The sequence below is a fragment of the Scatophagus argus genome, chromosome 23 (genome assembly GCF_020382885.2).
Source record: "Scatophagus argus isolate fScaArg1 chromosome 23, fScaArg1.pri, whole genome shotgun sequence".
Lineage (NCBI taxonomy): Eukaryota > Metazoa > Chordata > Actinopteri > Scatophagidae > Scatophagus > Scatophagus argus.
Window position 1 is genome coordinate 11,717,395 of NC_058515.1, and position 18,002 is coordinate 11,735,396.

At 41.5% G+C, this 18,002-nt stretch overlaps 1 protein-coding gene across 2 annotated transcripts; it reads right to left on the reverse strand.

The window, feature by feature from the left end:
- Nucleotides 1–6,607: 6,607 nt before the first annotated feature.
- On the reverse strand, nucleotides 6,608–14,418 carry si:dkey-185m8.2 (trichohyalin). Of its 2 annotated transcripts, none has more exons than XM_046380237.1 (3): nucleotides 14,228–14,418; nucleotides 13,102–13,878; nucleotides 6,608–12,665 (listed from the first exon to the last, which is right to left on the reverse strand). In XM_046380237.1, exons 1-3 carry the CDS (start codon nucleotides 14,274–14,276, stop codon nucleotides 7,255–7,257), a joined length of 6,237 nt encoding a protein of 2,078 aa, XP_046236193.1. In that variant the 5' UTR covers nucleotides 14,277–14,418; the 3' UTR covers nucleotides 6,608–7,254. The 2 variants fall into 2 exon arrangements, with proteins under 2 accessions (XP_046236193.1, XP_046236191.1); XM_046380235.1 differs by having other exon boundaries at nucleotides 13,102–13,926.
- Between the last annotated feature and the right edge of the window lie 3,584 nt (nucleotides 14,419–18,002).

The window sequence follows — 18,002 nt, forward strand, 5'->3', positions numbered from 1 at the left end:
GGTGCCTGAGGGAGCAGGTGGCGTTTGCGATCTTTGGAGTTAAGTCTATCCAGCATACACTTGGACATTATGAGCTAAAACACTGGGGAATTTGTTCTTTTTTTTAATCACGAGATTAAGAAAATAAGCAGTTCAGATGAGATAAAAAAAAAAAAAATCTCTACTTCTACTGTTCTACTGCAGCAGCTGACATAAGAGAGTTTGTGCAGCCAGGTAATTCCATGCAGGAGTGTGTTGTATGAATCTTCGTTGTGAGTCTTATATAATATAGCTCAGATAAGGTGAACGGGTCATTCAAGGATCTGCTGGATTAGCGTCCCTGTGTGTGTGTGTGTATGTGCACTTGTGTGGATTAGTACATAGGATGAGACAGAAAAGAAAAGTACATGAACAAAACATCACAGCCTGATGCAAAAACACCAAAATAATCGTTGCCTAAGGGCATACATTCATGCATGCATGCATGCATTTGTACAATGTATACATCCACATTCATTAAATAATAAGCAAAACACACTGTACAAAGTATACAGATGGGACTCTGTGTTTACCACCACTCATTTTCTTTGAACCTTTGACCCCAGCTGCTGGGCATTCAAACAGCAAACAATATCACATCTCTTATTACGTGATCTAGCTTTGATTAATTAGGCGAATATGATGACTCTGTGACCCTCCAAATCAGGACAAAGCCCTCGCCGGAAGATTAAAGGGCCTAAACAAACAGAAAAGCGTGATAGTGATGCAAATCGACAAACTATGAAACAGAGGAGAAAGAGAGAAAAGAGAGGGAAAGCGTGGGAGGAGAAGGGAGAGAGGACTGGTCATAGTGTGTTTTGCTTGATGCAGTTCGACAGTCAAAGACTTGCTGCTGTAGATTAAAGTGCGCAGAAGCTTTCTGTCTCTCACAGCTGACCCCAGATCTGTATGTTGATCCTGCCCTATGATGCATCAGTCTCTTCCCTCTTTTATCGCTTTCTACAATTAAAGGATTACAGACTGGCTGAGAGATGCAAAACGACCACAAAGAAATTCCAACTGACCACAAAGAGACACAAAATGGCTACATAAAAATGAAAAGACAGACACAAAACTGCAAAGGAACGCAACATGTCTTCAAAGAGATGCAAAACAATCACAGAAGGACACAAAACTATTACAGAGAGATCCAAAGTTACCAGAATAATACACAAAGTGACTACAAAGACCATCAACGTGATGACAATGATATAGTAAACTGCAAAAATATGCCAGATTAATGACGCAAAATGTCTACAAAGTCTAACAGAATGACTACAAAGAAACACTAAACGACTACCAACAACACAGTCCTGTTGTTTATAGTCAGTTTGTCTTCCAGTCTGTGTGTCTTGCCCCAGGACCTGTTGTTTCATAATGCATCCCTGCTTTCTACACCACATTTTCCCCCTGCCAGGCCAAAGTCACGTCTTGTATTTCCTCTTTCCCTTTTGGCTTTGGCCATCCCCTCTTCCTGCTCCCAATGCTGTCTTTTAGTTTTTTTCCTGTCGTTCTTCAGCCTTCAGGCATCTGCCACCATGAGCTGATCAGAGGACGCTCACTTATGACCGGAAATCTTCATCATCCCCTTTTCTTGCATCCTGACCTTCAGCTGAACTCGTCTCACAGCTCCAAGCAGGCCACTGAGTCACAGAGGCAAAATATCAAAGATGGGGTGAAAAAAGAGGAAGGTTTCACTTTTTTCACATCTTTTGCTCGACTGTAGTACTTTTGAATCTCCTGAACTTGTCTCGCACTTTTTGGTCTTGCTCTCCCTCAGAATTCCCTATTACTTCTACATATTTTTGACATTGTTCCAGGCTCGTGAAGAGGTTTGTCTTTGCACCAAATGTCCAGATGATGTTTAGGGCCAGCTCATCCCAGTCCAAGTGCAACTAAAAATATTTGTTGGATATTCCAGATGAGAGGTTCTGCTTTTGCACCTGGTAAAGATACCATATTTTATTCATGCCGCAAGATACACAGCATGTCACTTTCTTTGTCCGATGTCCTCCTCAGATATGTCACTGAATAAATAAAATCTGTATGTGTATATTTTATTACAGCGAGTGGAGGTAAGCCTTTGTATATTATGTGTGTTTCAATAGGACTTGAGAGGCCCTGAGAAATGATTCTCTGTGGAGGCATCATAACTCATTCAGGCATAAGAGGAAAGCCAAACACATGAAAGATCAGATGCCTGCTGTAGGTATGGAGTTAAATGTGGTGTATAAAATTGATTCAGATACAGGAGGGGTAAAAATATTGCCAGTGTAGATTTTTTAAAAATTATTAAAAGAATTAGGACTATTTTCTTAGAATCAATACTATTGAGACCAAGAAATAATACGCATTCGCGCAGATACGTCACCTGAAGTATGTTAAAAAAAAATTCCTTCATCGTCTGCTCATGTGGTCACATCAAATACGTGTACAAGTAAAAAGACAATTTCTGCATCGTCAGCATCCCTCTTCAGTTTCTTTTCTTTTTTTTTTTTGATGTTTGAGATCTTGAGGTCTGAGTTTACGTTTCACTCAGCTCATTTAGCTGCTTTACTGTGTGCCATGCTGGACATGAATACTGTGAGTTTGACTTGCAACACACTCCGACAGCTGCTTGCACAGGACAGGATCAGCCAATCGTCTCGTCTGCTGCAAGCCTCTCAGCCAATGGGGCGACAAGGGCGCCTCAGGGGGGTGTGTCTCATTAGCTAGATTCCAGGACCTGGCTCTGGCCCACTGGATGCATTCAGCCAGAAAGGATGCAGTCCAGAGGGGGATTCATCATCTGCAGCATCGTCTCCTCTCTCTCTGTCTCTCTCTCTCTCTTTCTCTCTCTCTCTCTCTCCCTCTCTCTCTCTCTCTCTCTCTCTCTGTCTTTCTCTCCTGCCTTTTCAGGAAACGAGGGGAGAGACGAGGCGAGAAAGTAAAACACACAGAGAAGCACAAAACTGCCAAAAAAGTCAGGTAATAAATTTAAATTCTTTTCTTCAGTTTTTTGAAAAACTTCTAAAAACTTTGATTTCACACTTTCACTTTCACCCAACCATCAAAGCTTCTTTTAAGATCAGATCAAGTGTCCTCGCAAAAGTCTAGACACTTCTTTATACGCTGTGCTATCAGCGTTTTGGGTACGGACTTAATAGTTGCTCATTTTTGTTTTTATAAAATACATACAAATAGGTAATGCCTCATAAGGGGTGTGTATTACTGTAATAAAAACCTTTTTATTGTTTTTAAAACCACTATCAACAGCCCACGCTTGTTTCAGGTTTGGCTGAAGTTAAAGTTCCTGTTCTTACAGAAATTTGACTGCTCCTCTTTTCCATAGCAGGAACATTTTGTACTTTTTGTGGCCCTCCTTTCTGCTACCACTGTTTCCTGTACAGACTCCAGAGGCCCTGTGTGGGATCATGGGTGCGTTTAACTGAGGAAGGGGTGGGGGAGATTTGATACTCCTCATGGTCCATCAGGTTCAATATAAATCCTTGTCCCCGAGCGACCAGCATTGACCTTTACAGCCACAATCATGCAGATGGCCACCTGTCCACCTCACCAGACACCACTTGGTGACATCTGCACAAAGAGAATAAAGTTAATAAACCACAATATTTTGTGAGGTCTACATAAAATGTACAGACAAAACAAACCCTTTATTAGCTGTAACTTGTTACTTTATTGACAGGTAATGGATAATTCAGATTTAGAACAAATTTGAGGTCGATATGTTTCTTTTAAGGCCAGCACTTTTGATTAGTTCCCTTGAATGCACTGTTGTGCGCACCACATTGAAATGAAAATCTATTTATTTATTTTATTTAACTTTTCAAATGCTTCAGTGAGTCAATTTAAGCAGACTTTCTGATGAATTACCCAAGAGAGATTAAATTAAAAAGACATAGCATGCTGAACAAGGACTTTCCACAGCCTGGCAAGCCCAAAGTTTTTCTTCTTAAAAAGTGGTAACAACAGAGGAATTTAAATGGCTTAAATCTCCTGAAATTGACAGATGAGGTTGCTGTATGAGAATAGTCATAAATAAAAAATAAATTTCAAATAAAACTACTGCAGTTAAAAAAAAAAGAAAGAAAACGAACTGCGTAATTCAAAGCGAGACAGACTTTGATTGGAACTTGCTCATGTTGATAATTCACATGCAGGAAAATACGATTTGGTGTTACAGTCATTATGTATCTGATGCCCAAATTAATCTTTATTTATCAAAATACTAAATTTTAGGTATTCTTTCCTCATCTTTTCCAATAGCTATGTTTTTCCTTCAAAATAATGAAACCGACCATCAAATCACAATCGTGATTTATCATAAACTAGCACCAGACTGCCGTGCTAATTACGGTGAGTCAGAAATAAACCTGGAGTATTAAAGCCACTTGAATATTAATGGAGGTGTTAAAGCAGAATCACATTTATTTCTCTCCTGGGTCAAGTACTGAAAAGAAAAAACATTGTTTGAAAGACCATTATTCAAATGAGAGTGCACAGACCTTAATAGAAATCAGCCCAACCATTAACTTCTGTTTTAACACAGCCCAGTAATTTTGTTTCCAACATTTGTAGACATGATTGACGGTGCCGTTCCTGTCTATTGTAGAGCATGTAAATGTGGCCTCATCCATATTTCCCAAAAAGCCTCATTCAGAACCTTAAAAGGCTCCAAATAAAGATAAATTAAGGTTACCGTGTTGCCTTAATCTGAACTAATGCCAGCTAAAACAGAAATGAGTGCCCAAGAGTGGTTTCATCATTCACAGTTTGCACCATTCGGCGTGTAGATATTGATATGGAGCAAGGACCCACCTTTGAACTCGCAGATGTTGTGGTGATTTTTGTTGTCCTGAATGGCCTTGAATGGAAAGAAGTGTTGGGATCAAAGTTCACTTCAAAACACATTTTTACATGCTTGCACTTTTTAAATCCTCAAGGCTAAACCTCTCCGACCTTGGATTTAATGAACTTATTTGTTTGTCAGTTAATTTCACTGAGGTGAAGGAATGTGCTTTCAGGAAAGGGATTCAGGGATTGCATTCTTAGGCTACTTACACCAAATGAAAAGATTAGAATGACAGATACGTCTGACATTTTTGGAAATTTCGGGGAGTTAGCTGAGAACATTGATCCCACTGCCATGTCTGTTCTTAAATATGAAGCTACAGCCTGCAGATGGTGTTCTTAGCTGAGTAAAAACACTGGAAACTGGGAAACGGCTGACTCTGTCCAAAGCTAACAAAATCTGCCTACCAGCACATCCTAAAGCTCTCCAACTAACATTTCTTGGTTGTTTAATCTGTGCAAAAAGGAGGTGTAAAAAAAAACATCAAGTTGTAGTTTTACAGAAAGTTATGTGCTGAGCTCACTTTGACAAACTAAGCTAACCCGCTGCATGAAAGGTATTGACCTTGTCATCTAGCTCTCAGCAAGACGGCAAATGACAAATTCTATCTATCTATCTATCTATCTATCTATCTATCTATCTATCTATCTATATCTTTCTGTCTAACTGTGATGGACTCAAATTATTTAGTCTTGCAAAGTTGAAGAGGTTAAAACTTCAAACAACCTTAAACCATTTCAGCTAAACCACTAATAACCATGTTTTTGAATTCTGCAGAAAGTCACCATGCATTATCAAGCTTGTAATCAATAAATCAAGCATTGTGATAAGATAAATGTGGTATGTGATGATAAATCCAAGGATTTAAAAAAGAAAAAGGGTGTTGCTTGTGACACATTATGGTCGGGTTTGTGTTGGATACCTGATATCTTTAAAACATCACGCTGAAATGTTTGAAAATTATCATCAACTGCAATTTGGCAACTTTTTTTTATTCCTAATTTCTCCCCAGTTGCTTTGAAAACAGTTGCACCCTGCAGAGATGATCAAAGAAGCAGGGATCCAACTTGACACAACACCCTCTCATTTCGCCTCTAAAGGCGGCTCACATTGAATGGACAGATTAAAAAACATTGCTGCCATGTTAGATACAGGCCAGCACTCACACTCCATAATTTTTAGCCTGATGATTGCACACAAGTGTTTTTTGGCTGTTGCATCTGGCTCCGCAGATGATGGAAGTTGTTGTATGTATCACAGCCGCATTTTCCTGGCTGTCAAAAATTGCATTCGGAGAAAGCCGTACTCCTCTCATCAAGAGTCATAATTTACTTGTCAAAGCAGGAGTCCTCTCAGTGTGCGGGAGGCCCCCTGGGGTTATAATTGCGAGACGGTTTGGTTCTTCTGAAATGCCTCCAGTCAAGATGGAGCACACAGGCCCGCTAGTCAGCCTTTGTGTACTCTTCCTTTTAAAAGTAGCCATTTACACAGAAAATTGTAAAACACGTTAAAAAAAGAAATATATATATATATATATATATACATTTTTGACTAGCTTCACTATACTTTCACCATCAACTCCTTGTCATCAGAGACTTTCAACACTGATTACTTGGGTGCTCAGAGAATAATCTGTACGCTGACACAAGGTCCCCATCTTGTGGAGAGAGTGTGAAAGTCTTTCTCCGATGGATGATGATAGCGCAGGTCAGCTAAGGATTGTCTTTAAAAACCAGATTTACAGTTCATTCAGAATTTTATATCATTTTTTTCCCCCCAAAACAGTGAATAGTTAATGAATGTTTATATTAATCAGTCAGTGAGTAGGATGCTGGAGCGTACAATCTCAAATACAAATCTGAAGTAGTTTTTTGCTGCTTTATACCACTACATTACCACAATTCAGAGGGAAATATTACACTTTTCACTAAACTACATTTATTTAGCAGCCATAGTCACCACGTACTTTTCAGGTTAAGATTTCACATTAAAAAATATACAGTGTAATAGTAGTTCTCAATCATTTTGCCCTGTGGTTCCTACAAACAAGGCCACAGTATGTCTTGTTTGGGTCTTTTAATAGATGCAGAAAGAGTAATTTCACTCCAAATTAAATATGTTATAGAAATTATATTTTTCTCTACTTACATGTGCAATTAGTTATTTCACAAACTGTCAGATTTATCTTGGATACCGTGGGAACTATTGGACTAAAATTTTTATGTACTTTTACTCAAAATGCCATAGTTTCACTTTTTCATACTTTGACCTGCGGTTAAAAAAAATGATCTTGTTATTTCTTCCTTCGCAGGTTAAATTTATTCAACAATATTTACATAATCATGATGAAAATGGTATTTTAACATGATGTGATACATGGCAAGTCATACGGTCTTGTCACAGTTCTGCTCAGAGTTCATAGTCACCATATCCTCCATCTTCTCAAACAATCCCTCGATCATGGAGTTGCTTTTCTTGTTGGTCACTACATGATATCTGCCCCCACATCTCTCTACAAGCCCCGTTAGCTCCCCGTTCCTTAGGATGTGCTGCTCTGCACTCTCCCCTAAAATTTCCCCCCATGTGAACAGCACCAGTGTGCGCTGCCAAAAGTCTTCCCCGAGCAGACTCATGTGCTCCTCTACTGCTCTCCTGTACTTCTGCGTGCAGGTCAAGAAGGCCGGCATGAGGAGGAGGACGACGTTAGGTCCTGGGCGACACCAGGAGATACTGTCAAGGATGCTTTTCCTTTGCATCATGTTGGTCGGATCTGGGCCGTCTCGCCACCTCAGACCCAGAGGTTCTGCTATGGAGAGGCATCGTCCAGCTATCTGACCTCTCCAGTGCCTGAAGGTGGACCCGTCGTGTTTGGATGCTTCTCCGCCCAGGACGGTGACTCCAGCCGGGGAGCGAGACGACCAGGATTCCCCAAAGACCACAACCCTAAAATCCAACCCAGGAGACTCTTTGTTGTTTGAGCTTCTGTGACCCTGACTTGTAGATAAAAACTGTAAATCTCCAATGACCTTTGACTTTGTCAGATCTGTTCCTCTCATCCCTTCCCTTTTATCAGCCGCCTCTATTTCTTTTAGTGTTTCAGGGTGACAGTTATTGCTCTCTGCAGCTGACAATGCTGTTTTCATCTTCTGATCCTCCTTTTCCTTTGCATTTTCGCTATCTAACTGTCTTCCGCTTCCTTTTTCCTGTTGGTACATCATATGTAAATCAGGATTCCTCTCTTGGACTCTCCTATTGTGTTGAACTCCATGTTGTCCATCCTCTAAATCTCTTGTCTCTCTTTTGAGCAACTCTTCCTCCCGTTCTTTAAGATTCTCTTCCCATTTGCTCAGCCTCTTAAGTGACTCCTTTATATTTTTCTCTTTCTTGTGAAGTTCCTCCTTCAGCAGAGCCAAGTCTCTCCCCATCTCATCCAACTGCTGCGTCGTTGAGTTTACGTGCTCATTTCGCATCTGCAGCTCTGACTTCCAGTTGAGCAACTCCTTCTCTTCATTTCTTAAGTAGTACTCCCTATCTTTCAGCTCTTTGCCTTGATCTTTCAGCCCTTTAACCTTCATCTGAAGATCCTGACCGTGACAGTTTAGTTCCTTCTGTGTGCCTTCCAGAGCCCTAAGCAAGCTCTCCAGCTCCCTTTCCTTTTTCTTGATATTTGCCGCTCTTATGCTCTCATCTTGGTTGTATTTATGTTTTTCTTCTAGCTCTTTTTGCTGCTTTTCTAGACTTGCCTCCCATTCACTAAGTTTTTGCCCCTTGCTTTCCAGCTTTACCTCTTTCTCAACAAGCTCTCCCTCTTTTGCATCCAGTTCATGTCCTCTTTTGCTCAGCTCTTTTTCGTTCCTGCTGAGAACCTGCTCCCTTTCCCCCACTTCTTTTTCCCTTTTCAAGAATTCTTTCTCACTCTCCTGATCTTTCAGCCTGAGCTCACTTTGTTTCTCCATCAGCTGTGTCTGGAAATGTGCTCTCATGTCATTCATCTGCCTTTCTGCCTCACCTTCTCTCTCTTTCATCCTGTCTAGTTCTACCTGCAGTTTGTCATTTGCCTCCTTTAATACCCCGACCTCCACGTCTCTCTCTTTAAGAATGCTTTGGATTTCTGCTTCTGAGTTCTTTACCTGCTGTTCATATCCCTTGAGACGTTTTCTAACTTCTTCTTCACTGTCCTTTTTCTGCTGCTCGTGCATTATTCTTAGATTGTCCGCCTCTTTTCTCATCTTCTCGTTTTGCTCCTGCAGTTCCTCCACTCTCCTCCGACTGTCCTCATATTTCTCTGTGACTTCCGAGATGCTTTGCTGACTTTCTTCCTCCAGACGACTTATGGCACACTCCTTCTCCTTTTCGATGTAGTCTATGTTCTCGTTCTTTCTTGCGATCTCCTTTTCATATTCCTGGATCATGCTTGTCATCTCGTTTTCCATTCTGTTGGTGAGCTCCTTCAGCTCGGACTTTGTCTGCTCGATTGTTAGCCTCAGTTGGACGAGCTCTTTCTCGTTTTCTTTGTTTCTCTGCCTCAGTTCGTGGAGTTCTTCGTCTTTCTCCTTAAGATTTTCCATCATTTCAGCATCTCTTTTCCTTTGCTGCTCTGTGTGATGCTCCTGTATTTCGATGATACTGGAGGTTTGGGTTTTATTGTGTTCTTTCAGCTCTTCAATTACTTTTAAGTAGTTTGCACATGTTTTCTTTGTCTCGTCAGTTTCACTGTCTCTGACTGCAAGAAGACTTTGCACTTCTGATATTTCCTTTGTTTTGCTGTTGACGATGTCTGTCAGTCGTTTCATCTCGTTTTCTGCTCTCTCATCCCTCCTTCTCTGCTCTTCCCTCCATCTTGTCTCCCTGAACTCAGCCTGCTGTTTAAGACTTTCCATCTCAGTTTCGTTTTCTTTCAGTTTTCTCTCCGTGTCGTTTAAAAGCTGCAGTTTCATCTCCTCCATTTCTCGTTCCCTGTCTTGCAGTTGTTGCTCTGCCTCTTTCTTTTGATTCAGAATAATTTCTGCACTCTCTTCTTCTTTTCTTTGCAGGACTTCACCAATATCTGTTATATGCTGTTGCAATTTTTCTATCAGTCTTTCTTGTTCTTCTAGTTTTTGCTCCATCTGTTTCTTGTGATTTAAGTGATCTCTTTCTCGTTCCTCTTCTGTCTGATGCTGACGTTGTTTCATTATTTCTATTTCTCTTTCTCTTTCTTCCAGCCTTTGCTCCAGGTCTTTCTTATAATTTAAATAATCGTTTTCTTTCTTTTCCTTTTTCTGCAGCTTTTCCCTCATTTCTTTGTCGTTCAATTTGATCTCCTTGATCTCTTTCTCCTTTTCCTCCAGCCTTTGCTCCATCTCTTTCTTGAGATTCTTAACAATCTTTTCCTTTTCCTTATCACCTTCCTGCATTTTTTCTTTGAGTTCATTGATGTGCTGAAGTTTTAGCTCCTCTATCAGCCTGTCTCTCTCTTGCATTTTTTGCAAAACGTGTTTTTCATGATTTTCCCTCATCAGTTCCTTCTCTTTTTCATTTCCAAGCAGCCTTTCTTCCATTTGAGCAGCGTACTTTTGCTCCAAGTCTCTTGTCGTTCTTTGTCTTTCCTGCAGTTCTTTCTCAATTTCTTCTGCAAGCTGTTGTTTCAGCTGTTTGATCTCTCTTTGCCTTTCTTGCTCGATGTCCCTTATTTTATCGCTGTGCTCTTGTTGGATCCTTTCCACATCTCGCTCCTTTTCTCTCACTTTTCTGTCCATTTCCTCCTGGAGTTCAGCTCTCCTTTCCTCTGTTAGTTTTTCCATTTCTTTAATTTCTCTTGCCATGTCTTCCTGATGCTGCAGTTTTAACATTTCCAGCTCTTTTTCCTTCTCTTGCAACATTTGTTCCATGACTTTTTTCAGATTAATTTGAATCATTTCCTTCTCTTCTTTGTTTTCTATCATTTTCTCTTCCATTTGGAGGAGATACCTTTGTTCCAACTCTGCTATTGCTCTCTTTTTTGCTTGAAATTGTTCCTCTGTTTGTTTTGTAAAATGTTCTTTCAGCTCTGCAATCTCTCTTTGTTTTTCTTGCTGTATCTCCCTTTTTTCACTGTCATGTTGTTGCTTGATCCTTTCTTTATCTTCAGCAATCTCTCTCATCTTCTGGTGAGTTTCTTCTTGGTGTTGAACTTTCATTGCCTCCATCGTTTTTTCTAGTTCCCCGATTGTTCTGGTCATCTCTTCCTGATACTGCAGTTTTATGGCCTGTATCTCTATTTCTTTCTCGTGTGTTTTTCTCTCTAGCTCTTCCTCATGTTGTGATTTCATTTCTTCAACTTTCATCTCCATTTGTTTTTCATGTTGTTTTACGTTATCAAGAGTTACCTGCTTTTCCTCTGAGGCTTTTTTCCTCAGTTCTTCCTGCTCATTGTCTTTTTCAAGTAATTTTATTTCCATCTCTGCTTTTAACCTTTCTTCCATCTCTGCCCTCTCCCTGTTTTTTTCTTGTTCGATTCTCTTGAGAATATGATCATAGTGTCTGTTCATTTCATCCATTTCTGCTGTCAAGGAATTCGCTTTTTCCATCCATTCTGCTTTCTCGTTAATAAGCAGATCTGTGCTTTCTTTCAACATCCTAACCTCAATCATCCACTCTTGTTTCTCGACTTTAATGGTGTCCTCCCTCTGTTTTCTCTCATGTTCGTTTTCCACGCTGGCGCGTTCAAGGTCGAGCAGCTTCATTTGCTGCTCATCAATCCTTTCTTTTAGCTCCTCAGTCTCTCTCTCTTTTAGCTCCAGGTTTCGCATTGCCTCATCTCTTTCCCTTCTGCTCTGGTTTAGTGCTATGTACATTCTCTCTTTTTCTATGCTTAGATCCTGAATTTCTTTCTCTTTATCCTCTGTCAACCATCGCATCCTCTCCTCCAGCTCCCCAAAGTCATTCTTCCTATCGCCAGTCCTCCTTTCCTCATCCTCCTCCTCTTCCCTTTGAAAGTCAGCCTTTCCAGGTGATTTCACCTTTTTTTTCCTGTCAAAAAACCACCTGATGCTTTTCATCTCCCTCTCTCTCATATTTTTCAACTCTGCCTCCTGGCGAAGCATTTTATCTCCAATCTCCTTCAGGCGCTGGTTAAACTTCTCGTTCCTTTGCCGGCTCAGATCCCTGACCTCCTGAACCAGGCCAGAGAAAGCCTCACACCTGTTCATTGCGGCCATCTTTTCCACCTTCTGCAGGAGCTCTGTCACATTACTGGGGGCGCCATTTGCTCTTCCTCCTACATACATACTGCTAATGACATGGTACCTGCCCCTGCATTTCTCCAGCAACCACTGGAGGTCCCTGCCCCCACCCTGGATATGCTGCTTAATATCCACTCCTTCTCGAAGTTGATCCCCATGGGTGAACAGCAATATAGTGTGCCTCCATACACCCTCGCCCAGAAGTTCCAGATGCTCCCTTACATGTCCTGCCACCACCAGTGTATCCACCCTGAGAGTCAGCAGCAGCGCGTGAGGCCCCGGTGGACACAAGGCCACACTACTGATAATCTCCCTTTTCACCCTTTCAGGTGTGGTGCCTGCTACGCCTCCCTCCCAGCCTGGAGTGTCCACCATTGTCACCAGTCGCATGGCCACCTCTGCTTGCTGACGGACGCACTCCTCTGTGACTGCCCCGACCTGGAAGAAGCCCATTTTGCCCAGGATGGTGTTCCCGGCAGAACTCTTTCCTGTTTCACGCTCGCCCAGGAGAACCAGTCTGACCTCTGGTAAACGTCGGGGAGCCTTGGAGAACGACTGGTGGGCATCTAGCTCTGAACCCTGAAGATCATCACCTGGAAGGGAGAAAGGTAAACATATTGTGTAATCAGTGATTAGCAGTTGATGATAAAACTTGACCACTATAGGTCAGAAAAACAGCAGAAACATGGCAGAGGAAAGGTTGTTTTTGTTGACTGCTGTCCACATACAGTGAAGCTGATTAATTTGAACAATTATTTATTAGCATTAACCCTGATCACAACTAAGATAAAGCACTGCATTTGTGTTTTTAGGGAATTTACTGGGGCAGCAACAAGTCTGGGCTGAAATCACTTTGTAATATAAATAAGAAGAATAAAGAAGCATGACAGTAAAGTCACCGGCTGGAAAACCAAAACTAAAAGTCAGAAGGCGCTAAAATACTTTTCAGAACTGAGGGAACTGCAGAGTCAGATGATAATTCTTTCCAGGGTTGACTTGAGAACTTTTACAAATGACTGAGGAACTCACTCATTAGGGCAGTTTTGATGGTTGATTTCTGCATCTGCTCCTCCATCTGCCTCTGTTTCTTCCTCCTCTCCCTTGCTCTCCTCTTCCCGTCTGCTTCCAGACTCATCAGAACTGTATTATCCATCTCTAAATAACTGCTTCCACCCTTCTTCCCCTCCACCATCTCCTCCAGTTTCCGTATGAGCTCTTTAACCTGCGTCCCATCTCCTTTGCTCCGGTTATCCACGACATGGTATCTGTTCCCACACTTCTGCAGAAGTCCCTGGAGTGCTGTGCCGCTCGTCAAGATTCGTTGCTCCATGGACACCAGTCCTAGTTCATCTCCTCGGGTGAACAGCAGCATAGTATGCTCCCAAACATCCTTTCCCAGCGGCTCCAGGTGCTCCTCTATCTCACTGATGTAGTCCTCCGTCACTGAGGCGCAAGATCGCACTACCAGTAGCACAGCATGGGGCCCAGAAGGGCAAAGCGACACACTCCTTAAAGTTTCTCTCCTCACCCAGTTAGGGGTGCTGTTGAGCGGGTAGTACCACTCCCACCCTGGAGTGTCCACCACAGTGACTTTTCTCCCTGCCACATCGGCTCGCCTTTTCACGCACTCCTCCGTGGGCTTTCCGCTCTCAAACCCCCCTACTCCTCCCAGGATGGTGTTACCTGCCGCGCTCTTCCCCGCTCCTTTCCTGCCAAGGAGGACCAGTCTAAGTTCAGGGAGAGTTGGAGGGACGCTGTGGGAGGCAGGGGGGTGTTGTGAGTCCATGGCGACCTGCAGACTCTCGTCTGTGAAGAAAGGGAGAAGCACTTCCTCAGTGTACCGCACCAGATAATCTGCATGACATGAAACAGAGTAGTGTCAGAGAAATCAACCATCTAGTCTCTGCTTTGTGAATAAAACTGCACTTTCAACCTTAACATTGTTTTATTTCAAAAACTGTACCTCGAGTGTTGACTTGCAAATGAGTCTAACCTATCATGAAATACCTAAACATCAAGCTGCATTTACTATCAGAAAGTACATACCAGTGTTACTCACATCACTTCACCTTTACGCTAATCTGCCTCTATATAAGCTCGTTTCATGTGTATAATACTTGAGTAAGAGAATGTAAGAGAGCCACAATGAACTCACCAACTTTTGTGATGATGACTGGACTACTGTTCTGATCTGTTGTGTCCATCACCTCTCAGCCCACTTTCTTCCTCTTGTTCTTCCTCTTCCTCTTTTAGGTTCCTGTATGACTTTTAAAGGAAATATTTCTTCGGCCTCATTGCAAAAGAAAACTCAAGCACCCTGGGAGTTAACCGAGTCAAAATGAGGCTTACGGCTGCACAAACTGAGCAGAGACGGTGGAAGTCTTGCCATGTCACGTGACCGACCTGTGGTTTTCTGACATGTTCTCATTCAAGGCGACAGGAAGTTAAAAGGTGGTACGGTGAGCTTTTGTGAAGAAGTGCGCATTCTCGCAAAACACACGTGCCGAACACACACCAGTGCGCACATGCATGCTGCATAAGCTATAAAGATTAAAAAAAGATATAGATTAATTCATGTATGCACATCCTGTACATACAGAACATGCAGGTACATGCAGGCTTCATTATAAGAGCTGCGAGCTCATTACCATCAGATGCTGTCCTGTGGTAAAAGTGTGGCACTTCTGTTTCCGTTAACCACAGGCAACAGTAACTTAGACATGTGGTAACCAGTTCCTGTCTCAAATCATCATGCAAACAGCACATAGACTTGAGTTTTATTAATATTCAAACAACGTAACAACAGCACATGAGGACTCTGTCATCTTTTTTTTATTTAGATCATTAAAACATTTATTTTCTCAGTACCAGTAATGAACTAGTAACGATTCTTCTCCAATAATCCCATCCCTGCTTTAATTCTTGATCCTGGAAACAAGAGTTGGCCAAATAATCTCACCACAAGTTGTTCTCTATCAAATATGAGCTTTATTGTAATAAATAAGACTTGGGCCAGTAAGCATGACTTCTAGATACAGAGAAAAAAGTGGATAGATCAGGTAGGCAACAGGTAAGAAGTCAGATCCAGCAGTCAATGATGTGGTGGAGTTGGATGGAAACGGATTCTGTAAAATTCTGCTTTTTACGCACCTGGTAACACTTTAACCCTCCCCTTTATGAAACACTTTATAAAACACTGTTAAGTAGTAGATAAAAGTACATGTATTTGTCAATATCTGTAACTCTTCCTGTGGGAATAACATTAAAGCAGTAATAATACAAAATATGGCTTCATAGGAGAAGTTGTACATTAATTAACACTTTAAACGTCCTTGCAGATGTGTGGAACCACTTTGGTGTTATAAATGCCAAACATAAAATAGAGAGCTTCTCATCACTTTTAGTTTTCTCTCCTGCAACTCCCTTAGAGTCTGTGTATTTACACAAACATTAGATATTTTTTATCCCCCTATAACAGTCATTGTATTGTTTGAAGAGCCAGTATCCTTTCACCATGCCTGCATGGTGTCATGGCACCTTGGCTGTGTGGTGTCCCTGGCTTCATACATGGTAAAACATGGTCTCACGTCCAGTCCAATCACATGAAAACACAACACACACACACGCATATGCACATTAGATCATGTTCTTTATGATTCACCCTTTCCTTCACCACCAGGCAGGGTTAATAAAAACATACCCTGTTTATGGAAACGACTGAATCATCCGTATTGATTTGGCGCCATTAACTCGAGCAGAGTTGTTTTGAGGTCTGTTAAGTGTTCGGTGAATATTACCATGATGGATGCCTTTGCACATGTGTGCTGCTTTTTGTAAATGTCAAATGAATTACTTTTTATTGGACTCCATACAGCAGCAGAAGCACTTCCCTCCAAATATGAGGCTGCCTGGCATCTAAAAGACTCCATTTCATGAATAAAAAACAGCCCTGCATGCTACCATCAACGCTAAAGCTCATGGTTGTTCTTTTTAATGTGACATATAAATTTGCATTGGCATTTGCTGATTAGTTTGCCCCTGAAATTAACTGGTCAATCAAGAAGATAAGTGCTAGTGGTGGAAATGGGAAAACCCATAAACATACAGTGCAGCTCTTTCCCTGTAATTTTATTTTGTGGTGGAGCATGTGGGTATTTTTAGCTTTGCTTTCACATGTCGCTGATTTGGAATTAGCTTTAAAGTAAAGGTTGCATTTTAAAAGATTAGAAACTTGTGTGTCTCTGATTCAGATGGAAATTAAACTGTTTTCTGTGTGTTCACATTTTGGAGGAAATAATTTCTACGCGGTAGCAGCAGGTGATTAAACAAATTAATGAGGAGGACATCTTGTGCATAAACAATGTTGTTGTTGGCTCCACTCTCTCTTCATTGGGTTGTTTTTGTTGTGTTTGGGCCCATTTATTGCTCTTTGCAAAGAGTAAATGAAAGGAAGTACAGCCAGAGTCATAATAGCAACAGCGACGTACTAGCAGGAATAGCTGTAGAAACACAGTGGGGAACAGTAGTCGCAATATTAAAGAGTGGTGTCTGATACCCATTCATGCAGTAGAGCATTTGTGAGGTCACACACTGATGTTGGACCATAAGGCCTGGCTCACAATCTCCTGTTCCAGTTCATCCCAAAGGTGTTGGATGGGGTTGAGGTCAGGACTCTGTGTGGGCCAGTCAAGTTCTTCCACACCAAACTCATCCAACCATGTCTTTATGGAGCTTTGCTTTGTGCACTGGAGCACAGTCATGCTGGAGTAGAAAAGGGCCGTCAACAAACTGTTGCCACAAAGTTGGAAGCATAGCATAATGCAGCCATTTTTCGAGATTAGTTAAAGGTATCATGAGTAGTTTTAGTAGTAGTATGGAGAATTGTTTTCAAGAATGGGACCAATGGGTTTGTTGTGTTCACACTGTTCCACTGATCAACAGTTGGTGACCAAGAAAACCAGGCACTAACAGTTAAGAAAAGAAATGCTAGCAAATAAACATGAATGCAAACAAAACATAACAAAAAAGGTTTAGGCCATCATAAATCCAGCAAACAGGTGTTTAATAGTCATTTGTAAATAACCTACCAGGAATTACCAACAGAACTGAGGCATGGGGGCTTCAATACAGAACAACAGGCCATAACTGTCTCTTTATTTAGAACAGAGAGTTAAACCAAACGAGAGGAGGAGGAGAGGACATACCACAGCTGGGAAGCCGGGAAGCTGTCCCACATGTGTCCTACCTGTGTAAAGGTAACACGAACCAAAACCAGCATCATAAATAAAAGCATCACACCAGTAAACAAACCACCACACCCCTTCAAAAGCTGAGTGGCCTCCCATCACAGCGACCACATCTGCACAACTAGAAACAAGAGGGACAGAATTAAAGCATATCAGGCCCAAAATAAGATCAGGCGAACAATATTAAAATAGACATCAGTGAGAGTTTTTCCTGTCAACAAACAGCACCCTGTTACAACATGGCTACAAAACAAACATGAAGTATAAGTACCACTAAAGTAATCCATTATGTACCTTACCAACAAGCTATTGCCTTTCTTCAGCTTCTCAAACTTCGATAATACTCACAGCAGAGCAGTGATAACATACTAATGTTTAACAGGTATAATTTACCGTATCCACCATCTGACTGTTGTGTGTTAGCATTCATTAATTAGCCCAAAACACAAAGTGGAGCTGAGGCTGATGTTGGTAGTGCTTTATAAATCCATCAGTCTGACAAGTTAAAATGTCAGCCTGATGATGGTGCTATATTTAAAGTCAAGGGAATAAATTCACAAGAGTCCATCCCATACCTGTCGAGATATTTCAGCCTCGAACAAAGTGTAATAAGATGAAGGTGATTCTCCCTGTCACACTAAACCTCGCACAAAATGTACAAATAGGAGTAGCAATACCACACTT

Coding starts and splice junctions, on each gene's coding strand:
- si:dkey-185m8.2 (XM_046380235.1), bottom strand. CDS start 14,276: ATGGACACAACAGATCAGAACAGTAGTCCAGTCATCATCACAAAAGTT. Junction 13,927..14,227: donor AGTCATCATCACAAAAGTTG/GTGAGTTCATTG, acceptor CATGTCATGCAG/ATTATCTGGTGCGGTACACT. Junction 12,666..13,101: donor CATCAAAACTGCCCTAATGA/GTGAGTTCCTCA, acceptor TCTCCCTTCCAG/GTGATGATCTTCAGGGTTCA.